The 20562-nt window shown below is 42.4% G+C and overlaps 2 protein-coding genes across 2 annotated transcripts; one reads left to right on the top strand and one right to left on the bottom strand.

Annotated features, from left to right (window-relative positions):
- Positions 1-8602: 8602 nt before the first annotated feature.
- LOC136487024 (uncharacterized) lies at positions 8603-11248 on the bottom strand. Its single transcript, XM_066484150.1, has 6 exons — positions 11191-11248; positions 10725-10966; positions 10444-10629; positions 10277-10369; positions 10086-10190; positions 8603-9061 (listed from the first exon to the last, which is right to left on the bottom strand). The coding sequence occupies exons 1-6, from the start codon at positions 11234-11236 to the stop codon at positions 8603-8605; spliced, it is 1131 nt and encodes a 376-aa protein (XP_066340247.1). The 5' UTR covers positions 11237-11248.
- Positions 11249-14452: 3204 nt separating this feature from the next.
- On the top strand, positions 14453-18405 carry LOC136489368 (uncharacterized). Its single transcript, XM_066486027.1, has 4 exons — positions 14453-16233; positions 16356-17395; positions 17468-17555; positions 17626-18405. The coding sequence occupies exons 1-4, from the start codon at positions 14686-14688 to the stop codon at positions 18403-18405; spliced, it is 3456 nt and encodes a 1151-aa protein (XP_066342124.1). The 5' UTR covers positions 14453-14685.
- Positions 18406-20562: the final 2157 nt, after the last annotated feature.

Raw genomic sequence — 20562 nt, 5'->3', positions numbered from 1 at the left:
AAATTTACTAACCTATTTTATTTTTAAACTCGAATTTTCTTATATGCTAATCATATATTGCATGGACTCTTTAATTAAACCTAGACCTTTGAATTTTAAATAAAATCAATGGTGCTTACCCTTTTTCTTTTTTGATTAATCTCATAATTTCTAAGCCTTCTTGTTGAATGTGGTGGCTTCCTCTATTAACACTGTTATAATATAAATAACAGATTGGAGGCCTCCAACACGGAGCATCAATGTTAATTCTCATGAGGCACCATAGGAAAACAGAAGATAAATCTTAGAAATTCAAACAAAAATCACAAACAAGTAGCTTTGCATTTGGAGGACTCTAATCATTGTAGTTAATAACAATCATTGAATTTATTATTTTCTAAAATGTTATCTGCCGTTACCATTATGAAAAAATAAATAAAGTGTCCCCTAAATTTACATCAAAATTACCACATATGACATTTATGTAACATAATTTAAAAACATCCCTAAATTTCCATATAATTTGCTACCTCTACCATCATGGAAAATAATTTAATATTCAGAAAGTATACTATATAGATTTCTAAATTACAAACATTTAATGCTCCTGAATTAAAAGTAAGCATAAATGCTATATATGGACAAAGTAGATATGCACACATTAGGATAAAATATTTATTTTCACTATTTATCATGAAAACTTTCCCATAACAAACCACTTACCTATGATACTAATAATTAACTTCATACTAGATTTAGTTTAAAGAAGTTTATACATTTTGGCTGAAATTACAACATATAAATACTGGTAATTCAATTCTAAGTACTTAATTCTTTTAGCAAAACAATATTACTATACATTGGTTTTGTTTATTAGGAAAATTCAACATCATGATGCTGAAACAACTATTAATGATATTGTAGTGACTAAGAGTAGAGTCTACATACTGTTAATTCAATTCTAAGTAGTTAATTTTTTATCAAAACAATATTACTATACATTGGTGTTTTTATTAGGGAAATTCAACATCTTGATGCTGAAACAACAATTTGTGCTATTGTAGTGACTAAGAGTAGAGTCAAGGACCTAGAATATATTTTTCTAATAAAATATAAAAGGAAATTTTGGGGAAATATAATAAGCACCAGATTGGATAAAAAATTATGTCCACTCAGCATCTCCAGTAGTTCCTAATACACTCTCCTAATCCAGATTTTTTGACAAGATTGAAAAAATACATCTCCAATAGCTTCCAACATCTGCTCCCAATCTTTTAGCAGTTGGAAAAACCAAGCCCTCCATGTGGAAAAATCCGTGCATCACGCGTCTGTGTGTCCTCCGGCGTGCGTGTCCCGGGCGATCTGCTCCTTCGCGCCAGGTCCCTGCGATCGCGCCATAGACGTCTGAAGGGACCGTGACGCCTAGGGGGTGAATTAGGCAACTTAAAATTCTATTTCTATCTATGGCATCTAATTCTAACCTAAACAAAACCTATGCAATAAATAAACTATCTAAATGTGCAACTATAGTTTTGCTAGGTGTGTTGCTATCTCTACCGCTAAAGAGGTATGTAACCTAGATTCTAATCCTATCAACTAGCCTATCAACTAAGCTAGGAAAGTAAAGCACACAACCATGGTAGCAAATATATATGCGGAAGCTAAAGATGAGGTAGAAATGCAAACTTCCGTCGACGACTCCGGTATTTTTACCGAGGTATCGAGAAGCGCTCAAGCTTCCCCTTAGTCCTCGTTGGAGCCCCTCGCAAGGGCCAAGCTCCCGGTTGGGTAACTCCGTGGATAACCTCGGGCCTTCTCCACACGCAATTGGGTCTCCGATGTGCCTTCCGGTAAGCCTCTCCTGGACCACTCCCCGCCATCTTTACTGTCAAGCTTCTGGCCGAAACACCGCGGACCTTGTTCCCTCCGGTACATGGTGGCGGTCACGCCACAAACACGGTTGGTGTGGTCTCGCAAGACTACAAGCCCCTCAGATGTATAACAATGGTACGCGCAAGCACCGAGTAGTAAGAGGTGTACAAACCTCACTAAACACTAGGCCTAAACCTAGAGCAAGTGCATAAGCGGGGTTTAACTAACCTAAACACTTCGCAAAGCACCTACGCTAATCATCAGGTGTATCACTAAGCACTATGGATATGGAGAGCTCCAAAGTGGTGCATCAACACCCTAATATCTTCCCTCAGCTCTTCCACCCTTCATTTGGCCGGTTAGGGTGGTATTTATATCCCCAAAGTTGAGAACTAGCCGTTGGTGCCACGCATGTTTTTTCTGCTAGCACTGGACCGTCCGGTGCATCGGACGATGTCACTGTCTGATGTCTCTCAATGGCTACAGTGATGAAAGTAGCCATGTCTGACCGTTGGAGTGCGCCCTCCTCACACCGGACACTAATCATCGTCTGATGCCTTCCGCCGGATCCGTCCGATGCCTTCGGCGCCTCTCTAGAACCATTCTGGGTGCCACCGGACCCTGGTGCTTTTCGTCAGATGCTCCTTGGCTTCATCGTCTGATGCATACTGAGCTACTGTTGCGCTGGTGAATAGTTCCACTGTTGCGTCCGATGCCCTGTCCACGCATCGTTCGATGCATCGTCCAATGCCCTCTGCCAACGCTGGTGCTTAGGGTTAGTCACCGGACCGTCCGATGCTCTCTGGAACCCTCTTTCAACTTGTTTCTTCGCGATCCTTGCGTCCGGTTTGGTTCTATCTTCAGACTTGCTTGATCTTCTAAGTTTTCTTTAATGGTTCTAAGGTCTTGATTGAGCTGTTGATCGTTGGATCACCACGTCGCCTTCGTCCAGTCACGTTTGCACCCTATTGGACTACAAAAACAACCACTTACAAACACGTTAGTACAACTTAGTTGTGTTGATCATCAAACACCAAAATCCAAACTAAATGGACCGATGGTCCATTTTCCTTACAACGTCCTGCCCTGCCCCTCAGCGTGGGTGTGAGCGTAGACGCTCTCCTGCCGCCGCGGTACTCTTGAGACGGCGCAGTTTCTCAATGAGCTGGCTCTTGGTGAAGTCGAAGGAGAGGCGGCGACGGATCTCCTCGTCGAAGGGGACCGTGTCGTGCTGGTGCGACGCGAATGTGGTGCCCCGGCGCGCCATGAAGTCGAGGAAGCCGCGCAGGATGAGGAGCTCCTCCTCGTCCGTCCACAGCCGTTGAAACAGCTGCCGCAAAATCCAGGGTTCCTTCGCCTGCTTCAGGAAGCTCCAGTCACCCTCCCTCGTCGCCGTTGCCACGCTCCCGGAGCTCATCCTCTCCTACAGCCCCTTCGCATCGGGCACCATGCCGGCCACGCTCGGCGGCCTCTCAATTCGCGCAAGGTGCCAAGGTGGCCGCAGTGGCGTTTCATCCACGCCCACGCACGCGAGCTGCCAGGCTTGGCGTCGTGGCGACGGGAATCACGGCGGCGGCGTGAGCTGGGAAGCGACACCAGGAATCAGATAGCGAGAAATTAAGCGACGTGAACGCTGGGTTGCGGCCATGGCAGACGGGAGCAGTGGCGCAGTGCACACGCGTGTATGCATGTGCTGATCGTGCTTGCTCCCAGAGCAGGTACTCGCGCACAAGCATGGTAGAGGAATTTGCGGGACCAAATTTTGCGTGGGACCAAATTTTAGATATATTATTGAAAACTGTTGGAGATGATCTTATTTAGTGCTCCCAATACATTTTTAGGACTTGGAAAGCTCATTGGTTTTGAGAAGGAATTCTTGGAAACTCTTGGAGATGCTCTTAGAAAATAAAAAATCAAAACCAAAATATAGATTTAACATGTCACAATAAGAATGCAATACGAGTTTATATAAATTAAGCTAAGGTTTCGACTTAAGAAATATAAAAAACCCAAAGACATGTAATTTAAAGGGTGTAAATATATATTAATTGGTAAATTTGTCATACCCACATAGAGATGGTAGAGTACCTAAATAGGTATTTTGATAGGAAATGAATAGAGATAGAATAAAATAATTGATTTTGGTTAGGTTTACTGACTAAATTGTACACAAGGATTTTAACACTCATGTATTGTAAGATTCTTGACTATGCCTGAGCACGAGCTGATGGGATAGTTTCACCAAATAATGCGGGTGTTTTCTTCTCATCTAGGTCCACAATTAAGGACGGCTGCAACTTAGAAAAAAAATCTTATTAGCTTCTAATAAGATCCAAGATTTTGGCAACAGGGAATCCTACGGAGGTTCAACACAAAGATTAAAACACATAGAGTAATTGCTGAATTTGTGAGAACTGGATAGAAACTATCGAGATTCTAAGTGGGTGTTGTGTTAGGAAATGAAATAAGAGACAATAAAGATAATCAATTTTGATAAGTTGTATGTAGGTGTACTATATTTATCCATAAACTTTTGATATTTATGTCACATAAGATTCCAATAGTGTTGCATTGATGGGCTAGTAACTAAAATTACGGTGTGGGAGATAAAATTTTCAACCGAATCTTAGTTTTATTCTTTTTCGTGCATTTTTATTGGAATTATTCCATGCATGCTATTTAGGAACAAGAAAGGGAAAGCTAAAAATTTGGGTGTGGGATAGAAGATTTTCACCTAGCCATGACATAGCAAAACTGAACATCCTCATTTTATCAATCGATCTGCTGCCAGGTACTCCCTCCGTCCCAAAATAGATGTAATTCTCACTTCTGGAGAAGTCAAATACTTTTAACTTTGACCAAGTATTTATAAAAGAATATTAATATTTATAATACATAATTAGTATCGTTAGGTAGATCGTTAAATATACTTTCCTAATAAACTTATTTGGATATATAAATGTTTTTGAGGGAACAGGAGGGGCTTACGCCCCTACTGGAATTGGGGATATAAATGTTGCACGTATTTTCTACGAACCTAATCAAAGTTGAGAAAGTTTGACTCGCACGTATTCCATAACGACTTCTATTTTAGAACAGAGGGAGTACCTCATTGTATTTGATGACATCGAGGAGGAACAATGGGACTGTATAAAATCTACCCTCCCTGAAAATACAAGGAGCAGAATAATAGTGACAACAAGAATTCAAGCACTGGCTGAGGTCTGCTGCAACCATGGTAACAACAGTTATGTTTACAATATGAGATCTTGTTGTAACATGGCTTTGGCGGGTGGCGAAGGCCCCCAGCAGCGGGGTGTCGCCAAGGCATCTTCGAGCGTCATGGGGCGGAGACCCGGCGCTGACTAGGAAATTTCCCGACCATGCTCGAGGGGTCATCGCGGACTCCGCCAAGGCCAGGCACGCATCCCGCCGACCGCTCAGGCGGGCGTCTCCGGTATTACGGGCGGAGGCAGCCTTATCTCTAAACTAATCAAACAAACGATCTTGCCTAAGTGTGCGCAGGTACTCAAGCGCGGGCGCTCGCGGTCCGCGCAAGCGCGCCAACATGGCCCCTACGCGGCCGGGCGGAGACCTACGGGTGATGTCTCCGCCCGGACCGGTGGGGACTCTCCAAGGCGATGGCGCGCTCCTGAGGGCGGAGGCCGGCGGCCGGGCGGAGACCTGCGGGTGATGCCTCCGCCCGGACCGGTGAAGATTCTCCAAGGCAACGGCGCGCCCCTGAACGCGGAGGCCGGCGGCGAGAACCATGGCCCCGCGCAGCCGGGCGGAGACCCGCAGAGAACGCCTCCGACCGTCCGGCGGAGACCCGTCGAGGGAACGGCGCGCCGTGGGAGATGAATGCCAGCGCCGGGGACCCAGGCCTTTGGGCCGAAGACCAAGCTACAGTGGGCCGATTGCTCATGGAAGCCCATTACTTGGAGATGGTATGGCGGGACTGCCCCGCGAACTAGAGGCTAGCGACAGAATATTCCAGGAATGTACTGTAGCAGTTGAGGGACATTGTAATAAATTTCGTTATGTGGTAGTCGAGTCCTATAAATAGGGGACACTTGTAACCATGGAGGTTGGTTGGTGAACGAGTTAATGAAACCATAGATTTCCGTATCATTCCCTTACTCACCACTATCCCCCCTGTCGTTCGTATCCCGAGCCTCCGCCCGAGGCCGATCGCCAGACAGACGGAGGCCTCGGTCTCCGCCACGCAGGTTGAAACCACTAGTTTCAACATTGGCGCCCACCGTGGTTGAGCCAAGGCAAACCAACGATGGCAGGGAAAAGAAAGACCACCACCAGAGCAACAGCGACCACAGGTCAGCGAGGAAGGCCTAGGCGCAACATTCATAGCGCCTACGCAACCTCGCCAGCGGAGGATGACACCAGAGCAGACGCTCAGGGTCAACCACCGGAACCCCAAGACCAAGAGATTCAAGATCCGGAGGCCCAACCAAACTCAGCCACAGCACCCGAGCAAGAACTACAACAGCTGCAAGCACAGTTGCAAAGAGCGCAACAAGAGAGGGACAGAATGGCAGCAGCATTCACAGCTAATCAGCAAGCTATTCAAGCGTCAGCACAAGCAGCAGAAATAAGGCAGCAGTTGGCAGTCCTACATGCTGAGATGCTAAGTATGCAGCATGCAGTACCAGCAACAACCTCCACAATCCTAGCCTCCGCAGCAACACCAACTGCAGCCATGCTTCAAGGTTCTACGCCAGTGATCAGCCAGCCGACAATGCCATTTCAGGTGATGCGGAGGCCTATCGATCCCAAGTCCCCACTATCTGAAGGCATACAACAGTCACCATGGCCAACATCGTACAAGCCAATCACACTACCCAAGTTCAACGGAAAGACTGACCCCCATCAGTTCATTATGAGTTACGAGGCAGCAGTAGCCTCCGCCGGCGAAGACGATGCCGTCTTGGCAAAGTCATTTGTCATTGCAGCCGAAGGCGACGCGCTGGCTTGGTATTCTATGCTCAAACCAAGCACAATCTATTCTTGGGAGAACCTTCGGGATAAGATATTGGCAAACTTCAAAGGGCTAACAGCACAGTCGCTGACCTCCACAGATCTGTTTCAGTGCAAGCAAATGCAGGGAGAAACACTACATGACTACTTCCGGAAATTCGTGCAACTAAAGGCGAATGCATCAGATGTCCCAGACGAGATCGCCATTGAAGCAGTGATCAAAGGCCTCCGAATCGGGCCGTTCGCAGCACACTTAGCAAGAGAGAAACCAACCTCCATTCAGCAGTTGTATGACGAGTTTGAGAAGTACTGCAGATCAGACAATGACCTACGCAAGAGGCTGGAGGAGCAAGGTCAAAACAGACAACAAAACAGCAGCAAAAATTCCCAGAAAACCTATACGAACCAGAATGTATCAAATCAGAAGCCAGGCCAGGGGCAAGTGCCCAGTATCGAGGGTCAACCCCAACACGAGCAAGGGCAACAGGCAGCGCCAACACGGGCGGAGACCCGCAGAGAACGCCTCCGACCGTCCGGCGGAGACCCGTCGAGGGAGCGGCGTGCCATGGGAGATGAATGCCAGCGTCGGGGACCCAGGCCTTTGGGCCGAAGACCAAGCTACAGTGGGCCGACTGCTCATGGAAGCCCATTACTTGGAGACGGTATGGCGGGACTGCCCCGCGAACTAGAGGCTAGCGACAGAATATTCTAGGAATGTACTGTAGCAGTTGAGGGGCATTGTAATAAATTCCGTTATGTGATAGTCGAGTCCTATAAATAGGGGACACTTGTAACCATGGAGGTTGGTTCACCACAAGGGCAAAGGGTTTTTGTGGCGAAAATTTTCATCACAAAAGCTTATTTTTTCGCCACAAACAAGCCTTTGTGGCGAATTTTTAAATCGCCACTAGTCGCCACAAATACTCGCCTCACAGATACTCTAGTGATGAATTTTTGTTCCCCGCAAATGACCATACTCATTAGTGACAAATTGTACTGTCACTAGTAACGGGACCATTTGTGGCTCATTCGTTGTCACAAAAACATATGCATTAGTGGCAAAAAATGATGCCACTCATAATGTTTTTAGTGGTGATAATAGTTGCCACAACTATACAGAATCTATGGCAATATAATTGTCACAATTACCATTATAAAAGTGACAAATTTTGTGGTCACTAAAGACTACATATTAGTGATAGAAGTTTCGCCATTACTTGAGTTTGTCGTGTCGATGCTTGTTCTCACTATTAAATTATAATTGTGTCTAATTGTTTACCACAATATGTATGGGAAAAAGTGGTAACTTGTTAACACAAATACTTTTCATTTGTGATGCAAACTAATCCTCACATGTAAACTACGGTGGCAAACCTTTGTCACAAAAAATTATCTTTTTGTGAGAACTGACAAGACAAAATGTATCAATAGTTTCATCATAAAAAAGCATAGCATTTGTAGGAAAATATTAGTCTGGACAAGTTTTGTCACAAGATAAGTTTCAATTGTGTGAAACACATTAGATGTTGTGGCGACCAAGTTATCATTATTATCCTTGTTGTAGTGACAAAAATAGCTCAACAAATGTACATTATAGCAATATGATTATTTCAAATCTGCACCAATAATATTTATTTCAATAATTCAAATTTGGCATTAAGCATTACATAAAACTAAGAACACTCAAACCTCAAAATAACTCTCTTGACACTACTTTAAAGTCTCACAATAATTATTCAACTAAAGTGTTTAAACTCTAAGATGCTGGAGGCTGTGAGGCACCAATGCGTGCAATTAATGCAGCCATTTGATGATCAAGTTGTTCCCTCACTAGGCGAGCAACTTCTCCACTCTGTGTTTGACGCAAAGAACTCATCTCATCACGTTGGGATTGCTGCTCTTCTTGCAGTTGTGCATTTGTTTCGACCACCGTGGAAACTTGGCCTTCCAAAGCTTGTGCTCGTTGCTCAGCAGCCTCAGCACGTTGCTCAGCAGCATCTGCACGTGCTCGAGCTGCAGCTTCACGCTGTTCTGAAGCCTCAATTTGCACCTGCAATCTGATTCTTTCCTCAGCCACTCGGTTTACAGCACGAATGCCAACACCACGTGAATGGTTTGGCTTTCGACCAAGAACTAGTGCGAAGTGCTCCACTATTGGCACGGGCGCAGAAGAAATCTTTTCTTGATGTATCCCAGCAGCTTCATGTAGTTTGGTCTGCAAAGCATGAAAACAAACTAATTAAGAACCCATATATTACACAGCAGGCAAAAACGTTCATGTAAGTAAATTAGACATTATTGTCTACAACATCCTCTAGAATAGTCTGAAGCACCGGATCAAATCTCGGTATGATGAAAACTATGCAAGATGATAAGGGTATGATTGGTTTGTTGCATATATGCCAGCTAGGCTCACGGGATTCAAGTTAGCTGATTAATTGGTTGTATGGCTCCACAGGCCTAGTTCTGTTCATGCAAAAACTCTCTTAGCCTAGCTCTCGAGATACAGGGATTTTAGGTGTTTCTTCAGAGCCTGGCTCGCCAGATGCGAACAGTTACTAGGTAAGGACATTATTAGCATATTTTAAGTGATATTAATGTACTTCAAACAATATTAAGCATGAGTAAGATAAATTAAGAGCAATAAAAAATGGTTGCATATAACAAATACTACCGTGATTGTGTTTACTTGCCTAATTTCTCGTGCAAGCAAACAAACATCATCTCAGCTCAACCCTCTACTGGATGCAAGCAACGAAACATGCTAGTGTTGTATTTACCCAAGCTATCCCCCGAGGGGCCTGCTCCCGGATACGAACACAACCAATCACACTCTAAGCGGCCAAAGAACACTAGCGTAGGATAGTGTAACATCCAAATGTTCTCAGAGTTGATACTGTTCAAAAAAATCTACAAACATGTTATCTAATAATTGAAAATTGCAGACAAATTAAATAATATATGAAATTTACAAACAGCTTAATAAAACGATATTGTTCATGATTAGAGATACTGCAAACTTTTCGTAGTGCCTAGACTTTTCAACTCATTAAATGAACAATACAGAGACTACATTGCAGAGATAATAACCATGAAAGAGTCATACATAATTCTACTACCATACTTTTTCATACAAAAAACACACCACTTCCACCTAATCCTAGTTCAAAAGGTAGGATACAGATTGACAAATGTGAAACCCAAAGATGCCATCAAGAAGGGAAGTAATATGGTCATACCATTATTTCTTCACCTGTTGGAATGGACCATGTCCCATCAGCCTTTTGATATGTAGCCTTCCAAACTTGCATAGCAGTAGGCCATTCACTAGTTTCTGGGTGTCGCTGCATTAGAATAACAAAAGCATAAATTCACTAATACAGAACGATGTGTAATAGAAAAAAATTTGCCTAGTAACTATTTTCCTCACCAGATCGTAAGCGATTTGAGCAATTGATCTAGTTCCTACTTTGGACCCCATCTCTTGCTTTCCTCTGTTGATAGAGTTTTGGTTGCTCCTTTTCTGGTTTACAAATTGCATAAATGTATCATTAACAACTATGCAGCACTGTAATTTAGGACATGAGTTGTATGTACCTGAAAATCATCATCTGTCCACAAATTCCTTATCAACCATTGCCAACCTTCTGGTGAGACATGTTGTGGCCTTGGCTTGTTGTTTCGGTAAGCTTGAAGTAGACGGTAACGCCGATTATTATATTGACTCTCTACTTGTCTCATGGCACAATCTTTATCTTCTTCTGAAAGCTCAGGAAACTTTTGCTGTACAGCAAAGATATATTGTAATAACTGGCCACTGAATGCAATGATAACCTATGCATGCCAAATATATGCATTTCATATGAAAAGTAGGTCACCTTTAGTTTTCTCCAAATAGATGTAGTAGTACCAGGATAAAACTTATCCATGTCCCTCCACTTCTTCACTTGGAGTGGTACAGTTCTTACAAGAACTGTTATCTCACTTTTAAATAAACTAGCATGTTCTCCACACACTTTTGCAAACTCTTTAGGGAACTTTATATCAATATGCTTTCCTTTTGCTCTTCTCTTGCGAAGTTGATTGTTAATTGTAAGTTTTCTTCCACTCTTAGCAAGGCCTAGTTAATTTAGGGAAAAGAACAAGGGTAATTAAATTTAATGTTTGTACTCTATAGTGTCAAGAATCAAATTTTAGATTAGTATAACATGTTGTGACATGCTAAATGTAGCACTTGTTATTATGTCGTATAAAGAAATAAATGTAGATCAACATAACAGTACCTAGCTAAATCAGCGAAATAAACAATGGTGTAAAGAAGCAGGTTTCAGATTAGCAAAACACCTTCAGTGTTGTGTGTTGCAGCATTTATTTGATTATTTTCATCCATTGCCACATCTGAATCAAATTGATCACGTTCATTGTCAGTTCGAGAGCCACATGAACGTAACCTGGTTGTTATTTCACCTGTAGAAACAAAAATAGGCATTTTGTAAATTTTACATAACTAAATACAACAGAAATGGCTATCTTTTATTGTACCATCAGCACACGAAGTAATACAAGTGAACACAATTGCAAGTAATATAACTAGGATTTTTGACATCGGCATGAACACAAACCCCATGTGTTTGTTCATAGTAGCTCTCGTTCAGATCTATGAACAAATAATGGTGCATTCAATTAAACAAGAAGTCAAGAACTTGCATGTTCTCATGGAGATTATTAATGGAATCGCTATCAGTACTAATAAGTCGAGTTGCTGATAACTAGAAGACACATCATATGAATTTAACAAAAGATCATGTAAGTTTTCTTATACACTAGAAGCAATATAGAAACATTATATTACAAACGAGGCTGCAGAAAATTGTAGCTTTCCTAATTTCCTTTGATGCAACATGCTACAATACATCAGAATTTTTATGCAAAGAAATATTTGGTGGTGCTGAATGTATAAAACAAACCTATACCAGAGGTCAATTGGTCCCTTGGATCTTTGGATAAAGCAGAGGCAAGCTCATCAAATTCCGTATCCATTTCAGCAACTGTTCGTTGAGGCACCCGTGGCGGCACCCGTGGAGCCATTTTCCCTGCAAAACAACAATGGAATTGATGGAGAAACATAGCCATCAAATTAATGGATATTTTACCAAAAGAAACAATCTGACGAAAAAAATAATTTGAGACATATACAAAGGATGGAAACAATCTGTCAAAAAATAATTTGAGAAATATAAAGTTGGACTGGGCTGGAGGCATGGGTGTTGTAGGTTGGTGTCCAGTACAAATATGGTATGGATGTGATGCATATTCATAGATCGAAATCAAGATATCAGTATGGCAGTTGTGCAAGCCGCAGTGGCGGCGGCCGTGGCGGTGGCCGCCGCGGCGACGGTGGCCGTGGCCGTGGCGATGGCGGCACTGGCCGCGGGCATGGCGGCCGTGGTGGCGGCGCCGGCGGCCACGACGAACTGGATCGGAGGCCGGGGATTTTCCGCATCGGCATCATGGATCCGTGGGGTATCGCATCTTCTTGCCATGGCCGTGGCCGTGGCGATGGCGGCACTGGCCGCGGGCACGGCGGCCGTGGTGGCGGCGGCGGCGGCGGCCACGACGAACTGGATCGGAGGCCACGACGAACTGGATCGGAGGCCGCCACGACGAACTGGATCACGGTGGTGGATTTTTCGCATCAGCATCTTGGATCCGTGGGGTGGCCGGAGGCATCTGGGCGTGCGCGATACATGGCCTTGGCTTTGACACAGGATAGGAGTAATCATTGGGGGCTAATAATGACGATGCTGGCTGGATGGAGGAAGACTTGGCAAAAAAAAAACTAGTAGTACTACGCAGTGCACCTTTGTGGGTCGCCTGTTTCTCCGTGTTTCTCCCCGTCAGTTGGCTTTGATTGTTTGGTAGATCCGTAGATGATGGAAAGGACTCCATGTATGTATATATATATACTTGATGTCCAATGCAATATGGCGGGAGTAAAAAAAAATCACGGATTAATTGGAGGGAAAGGTGAATGGATATTTGGAGGGAACAATTTTTCACCAATTATAATTATTAAGCGGAAAAGAGAGCGCTCGGTTTGAAAAAAACGATAAACAAGGCCAATAATATTTCTACTAGAGATATAATGTGAAAAAATATAAACAAGGTCCATAATATTTCTACTAGAAATTATAATTTTTAATACCAAATTTATTTTAATGTGTGTTTATTGGAAAAAAAATTGTTATTTTTTAGATAGAATAAAATTCGACTTCAAATCTCTTCGAATAAGACGCATCACTTGACATTAAACAAGGTCCATATAACTAAATTTCAACAAATAAAAAGACATATGTGGCTACAAATTATACATAGAGGGGGTCAGTCAAAGATATTCAATATGGGTGTGTTCGGTTAGCCAATTAAGCCTGGTTAGCTCAAGCCTGGCTTCAACAATACAAGATGAACTTGTTTGGTTGCATGACCTAGCTTAGTCAGTATAAGAAATGTTACGTTTTTGTTGGTTGCTTTATCTTGTAGCGGGAGGTGAGGCAAGCGGATAAAAGGGCTAGCTCGGGCCTAGCTTCACAAAAACGGCCAAACATGAGCCCAACAGGGCGACCAAACATGTCAAAAATTGTTAACTAGAGCTTGCATATATAAGAGTTGGGGACCAAACCAAACAAGTTGAATTGAGACTCATCTGTTTAGGTTCTTATGGTGGAACCTGGCGAGCCGTGTTAGTCACGATGTAGTTGCTCCTATTTTTCTGAATTTATTCTAGTGTGGTGATTAATTTGGACGAGTGTGCGTGTATGCGTATATAACAAATGTCATTAAACAAGTTAGGATTAAAGTATGAGTATATAACAAATAAAGTGTTAAACTAATAATTAAATATATAAAAATCATAAACAAATGATTATTTAGATCATAGATTAAATATTTATAAAAAATAATATAGAATATCATAGTTTTCTACTCACAATATCATGCCAAATATCAACATTCGAACCATATTAGTTTTGTTTTGGCAAACATTTTGTTTGCAAATAACTAACTCATATTTCGATGACTAATAAAGCAAATTTTGGTGCTTTATTAATTATTAAATCTTTGTAAAATACAAAATCAAGTCCTTAACAAGTAACCAGGCTGCCTGCCATATTCATCGGCATTAATGTTCACCACAAAAATATAAAGAAAAAGAAAATAGAGCGAAAACCTCCTACATTTTTGGACCCAGATCTGGTAGCCCACGAATCTGAACTCAATACTCAATGGCTACCGATTAAACCCTAAACAGCCCCCAAATTGCTATGGCCGCCGCCCGTTGATCCATTTGCTTCTTGTCACCGATCCACTGGTGCAGAGCTGAGATGCTGATGTCCAACACCTCTGCCGTCAGGTAATACTTTTGATCAAAATACAAGTTGTCCGCACTATCATTCCTGTTTCCATCTGAAGCCTCTCCCCTTTCAAGACTTGGCTTATAGGAAGTAGGGTTTAAGGGTAAAACTGCACCTAGTATACCAGGTGCCTTTTGAACTATTTCCTGAACATACAAACAAACACCATATAATGGTGCATTGTCTGATACCTGGTTCATAAACAACAATATTAAAAACATCAAACAAGAGATGTAATAAGACTCACAAACCTGTAGGTAGGAAAATGCAATATCAAAATAATCTAGATACTAACATCCAGGAATTATAAAATGGAAGATTCTTCTTAATGCAATGATACTGCGTATTCAAGAAAAAAATGGAAGATTCTTCTTAATGCAATAACTTGACAAACTGTAGTTTTGTAAACAATTCATTCCTCAATGACAGGATGGTTGTGGACAAAAGTTGGATGGACATATCCAATAGGAGGCTTCCCCGATACGAAGAAGGAGCTAAAAAATTTATTGAGTTTGCTTTTTCTGGCTGCAGTGCGGACAAGCTCCTTCGATGTCCTTGTAGAATCTGCAAAAACAATTACTTTGCTGATCAGATATCTATAATGGAGCATCTCATGCTGAATGGAATATGGAAAGAGTATAGAGTATGGGATCATCATGGAGAGAGTGTGTCAGATTCAGAAGACAGTGACGACAACATGGAAGATCATGATGACTATGGTCTGCGTGAGATGGTGAATGATTTTGGAAATGCTGTGAATAACAACTTGGGATCATTTGATGGTTCATCACCTTGCTTGCAGGATGACACGACCGCATCTACAGGTCCTACTGAAGAAGCTAGCAAATTTTATAGACTTCTTGAAGAGGCAGACAATGAGCTGTACCCAGAATGCAGTACCTTCTCTACACTATCGTTCATTGTGCAAATGATGAACATCAAGTGCCTATATGATTTGAGTGGAAATGCAATGGATGCTCTATTTACTCTGTTTTGGAAGGTACTTCCTACCAAGAATAAGGCTCCAAAGTCATTCAACGATGCTAAGAAAGTCATGTCAGATTTGGGATTGGATTACAAGCGTATAGACGCATGCCCAAATGATTGCATTCTGTACAGAGGTGATTATGCTAAAGCTGAGTCATGTCCAGTGTGCAAGCTTTCTAGGTGGAAAAGTGATGACCAGAACAATGCATCCAAATCACGAAGGCGAAGAGTTCGAAAGGTTGCACAGAAGGTGCTGCGCTATTTCCCATTGATACCAAGATTGAAAAGGATGTATATGTGTTCCAAAACTGCAACTAATATGCGTTGGCACAAAGAGGAGCTAGTTGATGATGGATATTTGAGACACCCGGCAGATTCAAAGGAATGGAAGGATTTTGACAAAAATTTCCCATCATTTGCATCAGATGCGCGCAATGTTAGGCTTGGGCTTGCTAGTGACGGATTCAATCCTTTTGGACATATGAGCACATCATACAGCATATGGCCCGTTGTTATTGTGATCTATAACCTACCTCCTTGGATGTGCATGAAAGATCCTTATATGATAACTTCAATGCTCATTCCTGGCCCTAAAGCACCTGGCAACGACATTGATGTATATCTACAGCCATTAATTGATGAGCTGATTGAGTTGTGGGGTGGGGTGGAGGCCTATGATGCTTCGATGAAGCGTAAATTCACACTAAAAGCTGCATTGCTCTGGACAATTAATGACTTCCCTGCTTTAGGGAATTTATCAGGAATGTCCACAAAGGGAAAATATGCATGTCCATCCTGTCATACCGACACTTGCTACCAATGGCTAGCCAATGGAAGAAAAGGTTGCTACATGGGACACAGGAGATTCCTACCAGCAAGACATAGTTGGAGGAACAATACTACTTCTTTTAATGGCCAAAGGGAAAGGAGATGTGCTCCAAAACCATTATCAGGCGCTGAAGTTCTTTCACAATACGAAAAGTTTACTCAGGTACACATACAAAAAGATTTAAGTCTATGCAGCTTTCTTTTTGTAAATAAATATGATACGAGTTATGATATTTTGATGTAATTTCAAAGGTGTAACATTGCTATCATTATGCTGTCATTCAGGTTATATTTGGGAAATCTGATAAGAAAAGGAAACGTTCCAGCACAGTGTATGGTGTTTGGAAGAAAAAGAGTATATTTTTTCAACTCCCTTATTGGAGCAAATTGACACTAAGACATAACCTAGATGTCATGCACATTGAAAAGAATGTTGGTGAAAGTTTGGCGGGTACCTTGCTTGGACAGGAGGGGAAGACAAAGGATAACATTAATTCTCGATTTGATATGGAAATCATGGGAATACAACCAAAACTTCATGCGACTCCCACAGATGATGGAAAATTTTTATTTCACAATGCACCTTATACACTTTTTGGACCTAAAAGGAAAGCATTTTGTGAGTTCTTGACAAAAATCAAAGTCCCAGATGGTTATTCTGCAAAGGTATCTAATTATGTAGATGCAATAAATGTTAAAATATCAGGGATGAAGTGCCATGATTACCATGTGTTTCTGCATAGATACCTTCCACTATCTATTCGCGGCATGCTTCCGGCTGATATTTGTCTTCCAATAATTGAGCTATGCAACTTTTTTCGAGAAATTTGCTCAAAAGTGTTAGATGTGGAGATCCTTAAAAGGCTTCATTCTTCAATTGCTATTACTCTTTGCAAATTAGAAAAGATATTTCCTCCATCCATGTTTGATGTAATGATGCATCTACCAATCCATTTAGCTCAACAAGCAATGATAGGTGGTCCTGTGCAATATCGATGGATGTATCCCATCGAGAGATTCTTGCGCAGACTAAAGTCATTTGTAAAAAACAAAGCTCGTCCAGAGGGAGCAATTGCTGAGGCTGTAGTGTTACAGGAATGTGTGACTCTTTGTTCTATGTACTTGCATGGAATTGAGACAAGAATCAACAGGCCAAGCCGTAATGATGACAGTGGTGATAACAATAGCAACACACAGCTCCAGATTTTTGCCAAAATTGGAAGACGGCTTATTGGGAATAGATATTGTCAGATGGAGATGAATGAAGTGAACAAAGCACAAGCCTACGTTCTAAAAAACTGTGAAGAGGCTTCTCCATATACAGGGTAAGCCACTCCTAAGATGTTCATTCAACAGTGGACCTCCAATTTTGTAACATCTATTCTCCTATGCCACAGCATTCACAAGGAATATTTAAGGACACAGAGCACCAAAAATGTAGACAAGCGGCATGAGAAAGAGTTCTTTCAATGGTTCAAGAACCATGTAAGTATAAGGATGTATTTATTACATTATTTCTTTAGGGTAGCTTCATTAACTACTGTGCTTCATGTAGATATCAACTATGTATTCCAAAGGAGATCCTTCTGTTTCTGATGAATTGTTTGATCTAGCAAGAGGACCCGATACTAGAGTGACACATTTCTCAAGTTATATGGTCAATGGATGGAGATTTAACACAAGGGACAGAGACGCCCTATTTCAAGCACAAAACAGTGGAGTATTTGTCAAGGGCGATGAAGGAACTGGAAACAAAGATTACTTTGGTGTCTTGACAGATATTGTGGAGCTTTTATATGGGACTCATAAGGTTGTTCTTTTTAAATGTGAATGGTGGGATGTACATACAACAAGGGGAGTTAAAGAAGATAAGTATGGGTTCATAATGATAAATACTACTCGCAGGCTGTCAACAGATGAGCCATATGTTTTGGCTTCGCAAGCAGAGCAAGTATATTATGTGAATGATACTCAAGATCCAAAATGGTATGTCGTGGTAAAGACTAAACCCCGTGATTATTTTGACACTCCTCCCACTGATGAAGAAGATGCCACTACTAAATCAAGTAAATCCAGTCCTGAAGCTTGCCAAGAAAATGAAGTAATAACTGTGCCGAATCCAAATACAATAGAAGATGATGACACAAGTATATTGGACACACCTCAAGTTGAAGCGGAAGCTGAAGGTATGCCTGTGGCTGTGGAAGGTAATCCGATACTCCATTACGAGGGTGACGTTCAGGATGAAGATGAGCAACAAGAATCTGAAAGTGATGACAGCGAAGGTGGTGAGTACATGGATTCAGATGACGAAGACAGTGAATCGGAAGAATAAATAGATAACGACTAGCAAATAACTGATAAATGAAGCTGAAATTTCTAAAGGGAATATATATATTAGATGCAGCTTCATCTCCTTGGTCACTTGCTTTACAAACACTACACAGTAGTGTCAAACAAATAAGCATTTAGGATATCATGGTCACTCTGGCATTTTCAGCTATGTTTTATTTCCTAATACTTATCAGTTTTCCAAGCCTCTGGTAATATGATATATTCATGGTCACTAATTTTACTTCCGTTCTGGATCCCTACAAGACAAACTTGTGTCTTTTTGTTCCCACAACCAAATTAACTGGTACATAAAGTCACTAAAACCTAAGATAATAGAGGTCTAATTTGTACTTCAATTACAGAATTACAACATAATATACTAGTATTATGTAACTAAACATAACTAAGGCATTTCCCGTATGCAATGACCAAGGTTCAAGTGCCCAATCAATGCCAATTAAACATCACTAAGGCATTTGGCAATTCAGTGTCTAGCCTACATTCAAACTCCAGAGAATCGAATAGGCAAATATGGTGAATTGATCAAATAATCTAAACTGGAGAGCAACAGTGCTTACTATCCAATCCTATGACCTCGGATGACCCGCCCTGTTAGGCCCCTGGCCACACGAGCTGCTAGCTGCACAGGCGGCCCTGAAGCTCCAGTGCTCCACTACGGACACGCCCGAGCTACGACCGTCCGCCAAACGCGGCCGCCCGCCACACGCCTGAGCGGGCTGCCCGCATCCCTGCCCGTGTTGACGCCCGCAAGATGACCGTACCCGGCTCACAGTACGGCGCGAGCAAGCGGCTCGGCGTCTTCCTCCTCGCGCGCAGATGGCCGCGGCCAGGGACGTAGCGAATCCGACCTTTTGCGAGCTCGTCGAGATTGGCGGCGGCGACCGTGGGCGAGCTCGTCGAGTGCGAGGCGAGATTCGGTGCATCCAGGTGGGAGCGGGGATGGCCGGAGACCATGGGCGAGCTCGTCGGCGCGGAGCAGAAGCATCGAGCTGGGGGCGGCCGGAGACACTCGTCGAGATAGGCGGCTGCGGCCGTGGGAGAGCTTGCTAAGCACTACACGTGCGAGCTTCGGTGCAGCCATGGGCAAGGGCATCGACGGCCGGCGACTATGGGCGACCTCGTCAGCGCTTGGCGGAGCTCTAAGCTTGGGGGCAGCCGGAGATAAGGTGGATTTTGCTCGTCCAGTAATTGCAGCTGCAGAAAACGGAAGAAGATAAGGTGGAGTTTGACTGACAAGTGGGACCCATGATAATACAATATTTGCCACTAATTATTTATCATACGGAACACATGTTTTTATCACTAATATAAATATTATATAACAAGAAAATTTATTTTCTCACAATTAACTTGGTAACAAGTGACAAAAGAATATTTTGCCACAAAAATTTCTCAGTCATCAGCTACCATGTGGCGAAGCAAAATTTTGTCACATATTAATGTACTAATAGTGGGGGGAAATTGTTTAGTCACAATTAAGATGGTAAATAGTGGCAAAATACAATTTTGCCACAACATTTTCTCACTGACCTTGAACCGTGTGGTGATATAATATTTTGTCACCGGTAGATGGCAAAACTGTGAGGAAATAAATATTTAGTCACAATTAACCTATTTATTAGTGACAAATTAATGTTTCATCACTAAATTCGCCACTGAAGGTGCATCCTGTGGCGATATAGTAGTTTGCCACTAATAATCGACGCAATAGTGATGAAAATTAGTTTGGCCACTAATAACATGGGAATCAGTGACAAATTAAGATTTCGCCACCACATTTTATCACTGATGCTCGGTCTTCCTGTAGTGGTTGGTGAACGAGTTAATGAAACCATAGATTTCCGCATCATTCCCTTACTCACCACTATCCCCCATGTCGTTCGTATCCCGAGCCTCCGCCCGAGGCCGATCGCCAGACAGATGGAGGCCTCGGTCTCCGCCACGCAGGTTGAAACCACTAGTTTCAACAGATCTCTTGATGAGAAGCATTCTAAGGAGCTGCTACAAGCTGTATTGAAGAGAGATTTACCTGGGTTGGAGCAGAGCTCAACAGCAATCGTCAACAAATGTGATGGCCACCCACTTGCTCTTGTAAGTGTGGCCAATTATTTGCTAAGGGAAAAACAATTCACAGAAA

The sequence above is a fragment of the Miscanthus floridulus genome, chromosome 10 (assembly GCF_019320115.1).
Source record: "Miscanthus floridulus cultivar M001 chromosome 10, ASM1932011v1, whole genome shotgun sequence".
Lineage (NCBI taxonomy): Eukaryota > Viridiplantae > Streptophyta > Magnoliopsida > Poales > Poaceae > Miscanthus > Miscanthus floridulus.
The sequence above is the reverse complement of the archived record's forward strand: the minus strand, read 5'-3'. Positions and strand labels throughout refer to the sequence as shown.

Excerpts from the sequence above, each read along its gene's own strand:
- LOC136489368 (XM_066486027.1), top strand. The coding sequence starts at position 14,686 with ATGGTTGTGGACAAAAGTTGGATGGACATATCCAATAGGAGGCTTCCC. Across the intron at positions 16,234-16,355 it reads AATACGAAAAGTTTACTCAG|GTTATATTTGGGAAATCTGA; the intron begins GTACACATACAA and ends GCTGTCATTCAG. Across the intron at positions 17,396-17,467 it reads GAGGCTTCTCCATATACAGG|CATTCACAAGGAATATTTAA; the intron begins GTAAGCCACTCC and ends CCTATGCCACAG.
- LOC136487024 (XM_066484150.1), bottom strand. The coding sequence starts at position 11,236 with ATGGATGAAAATAATCAAATAAATGCTGCAACACACAACACTGAAG. Across the intron at positions 10,967-11,190 it reads TGCAACACACAACACTGAAG|GCCTTGCTAAGAGTGGAAGA; the intron begins GTGTTTTGCTAA and ends TAAATTAACTAG. Across the intron at positions 10,370-10,443 it reads GGACAGATGATGATTTTCAG|AAAAGGAGCAACCAAAACTC; the intron begins GTACATACAACT and ends TTTGTAAACCAG.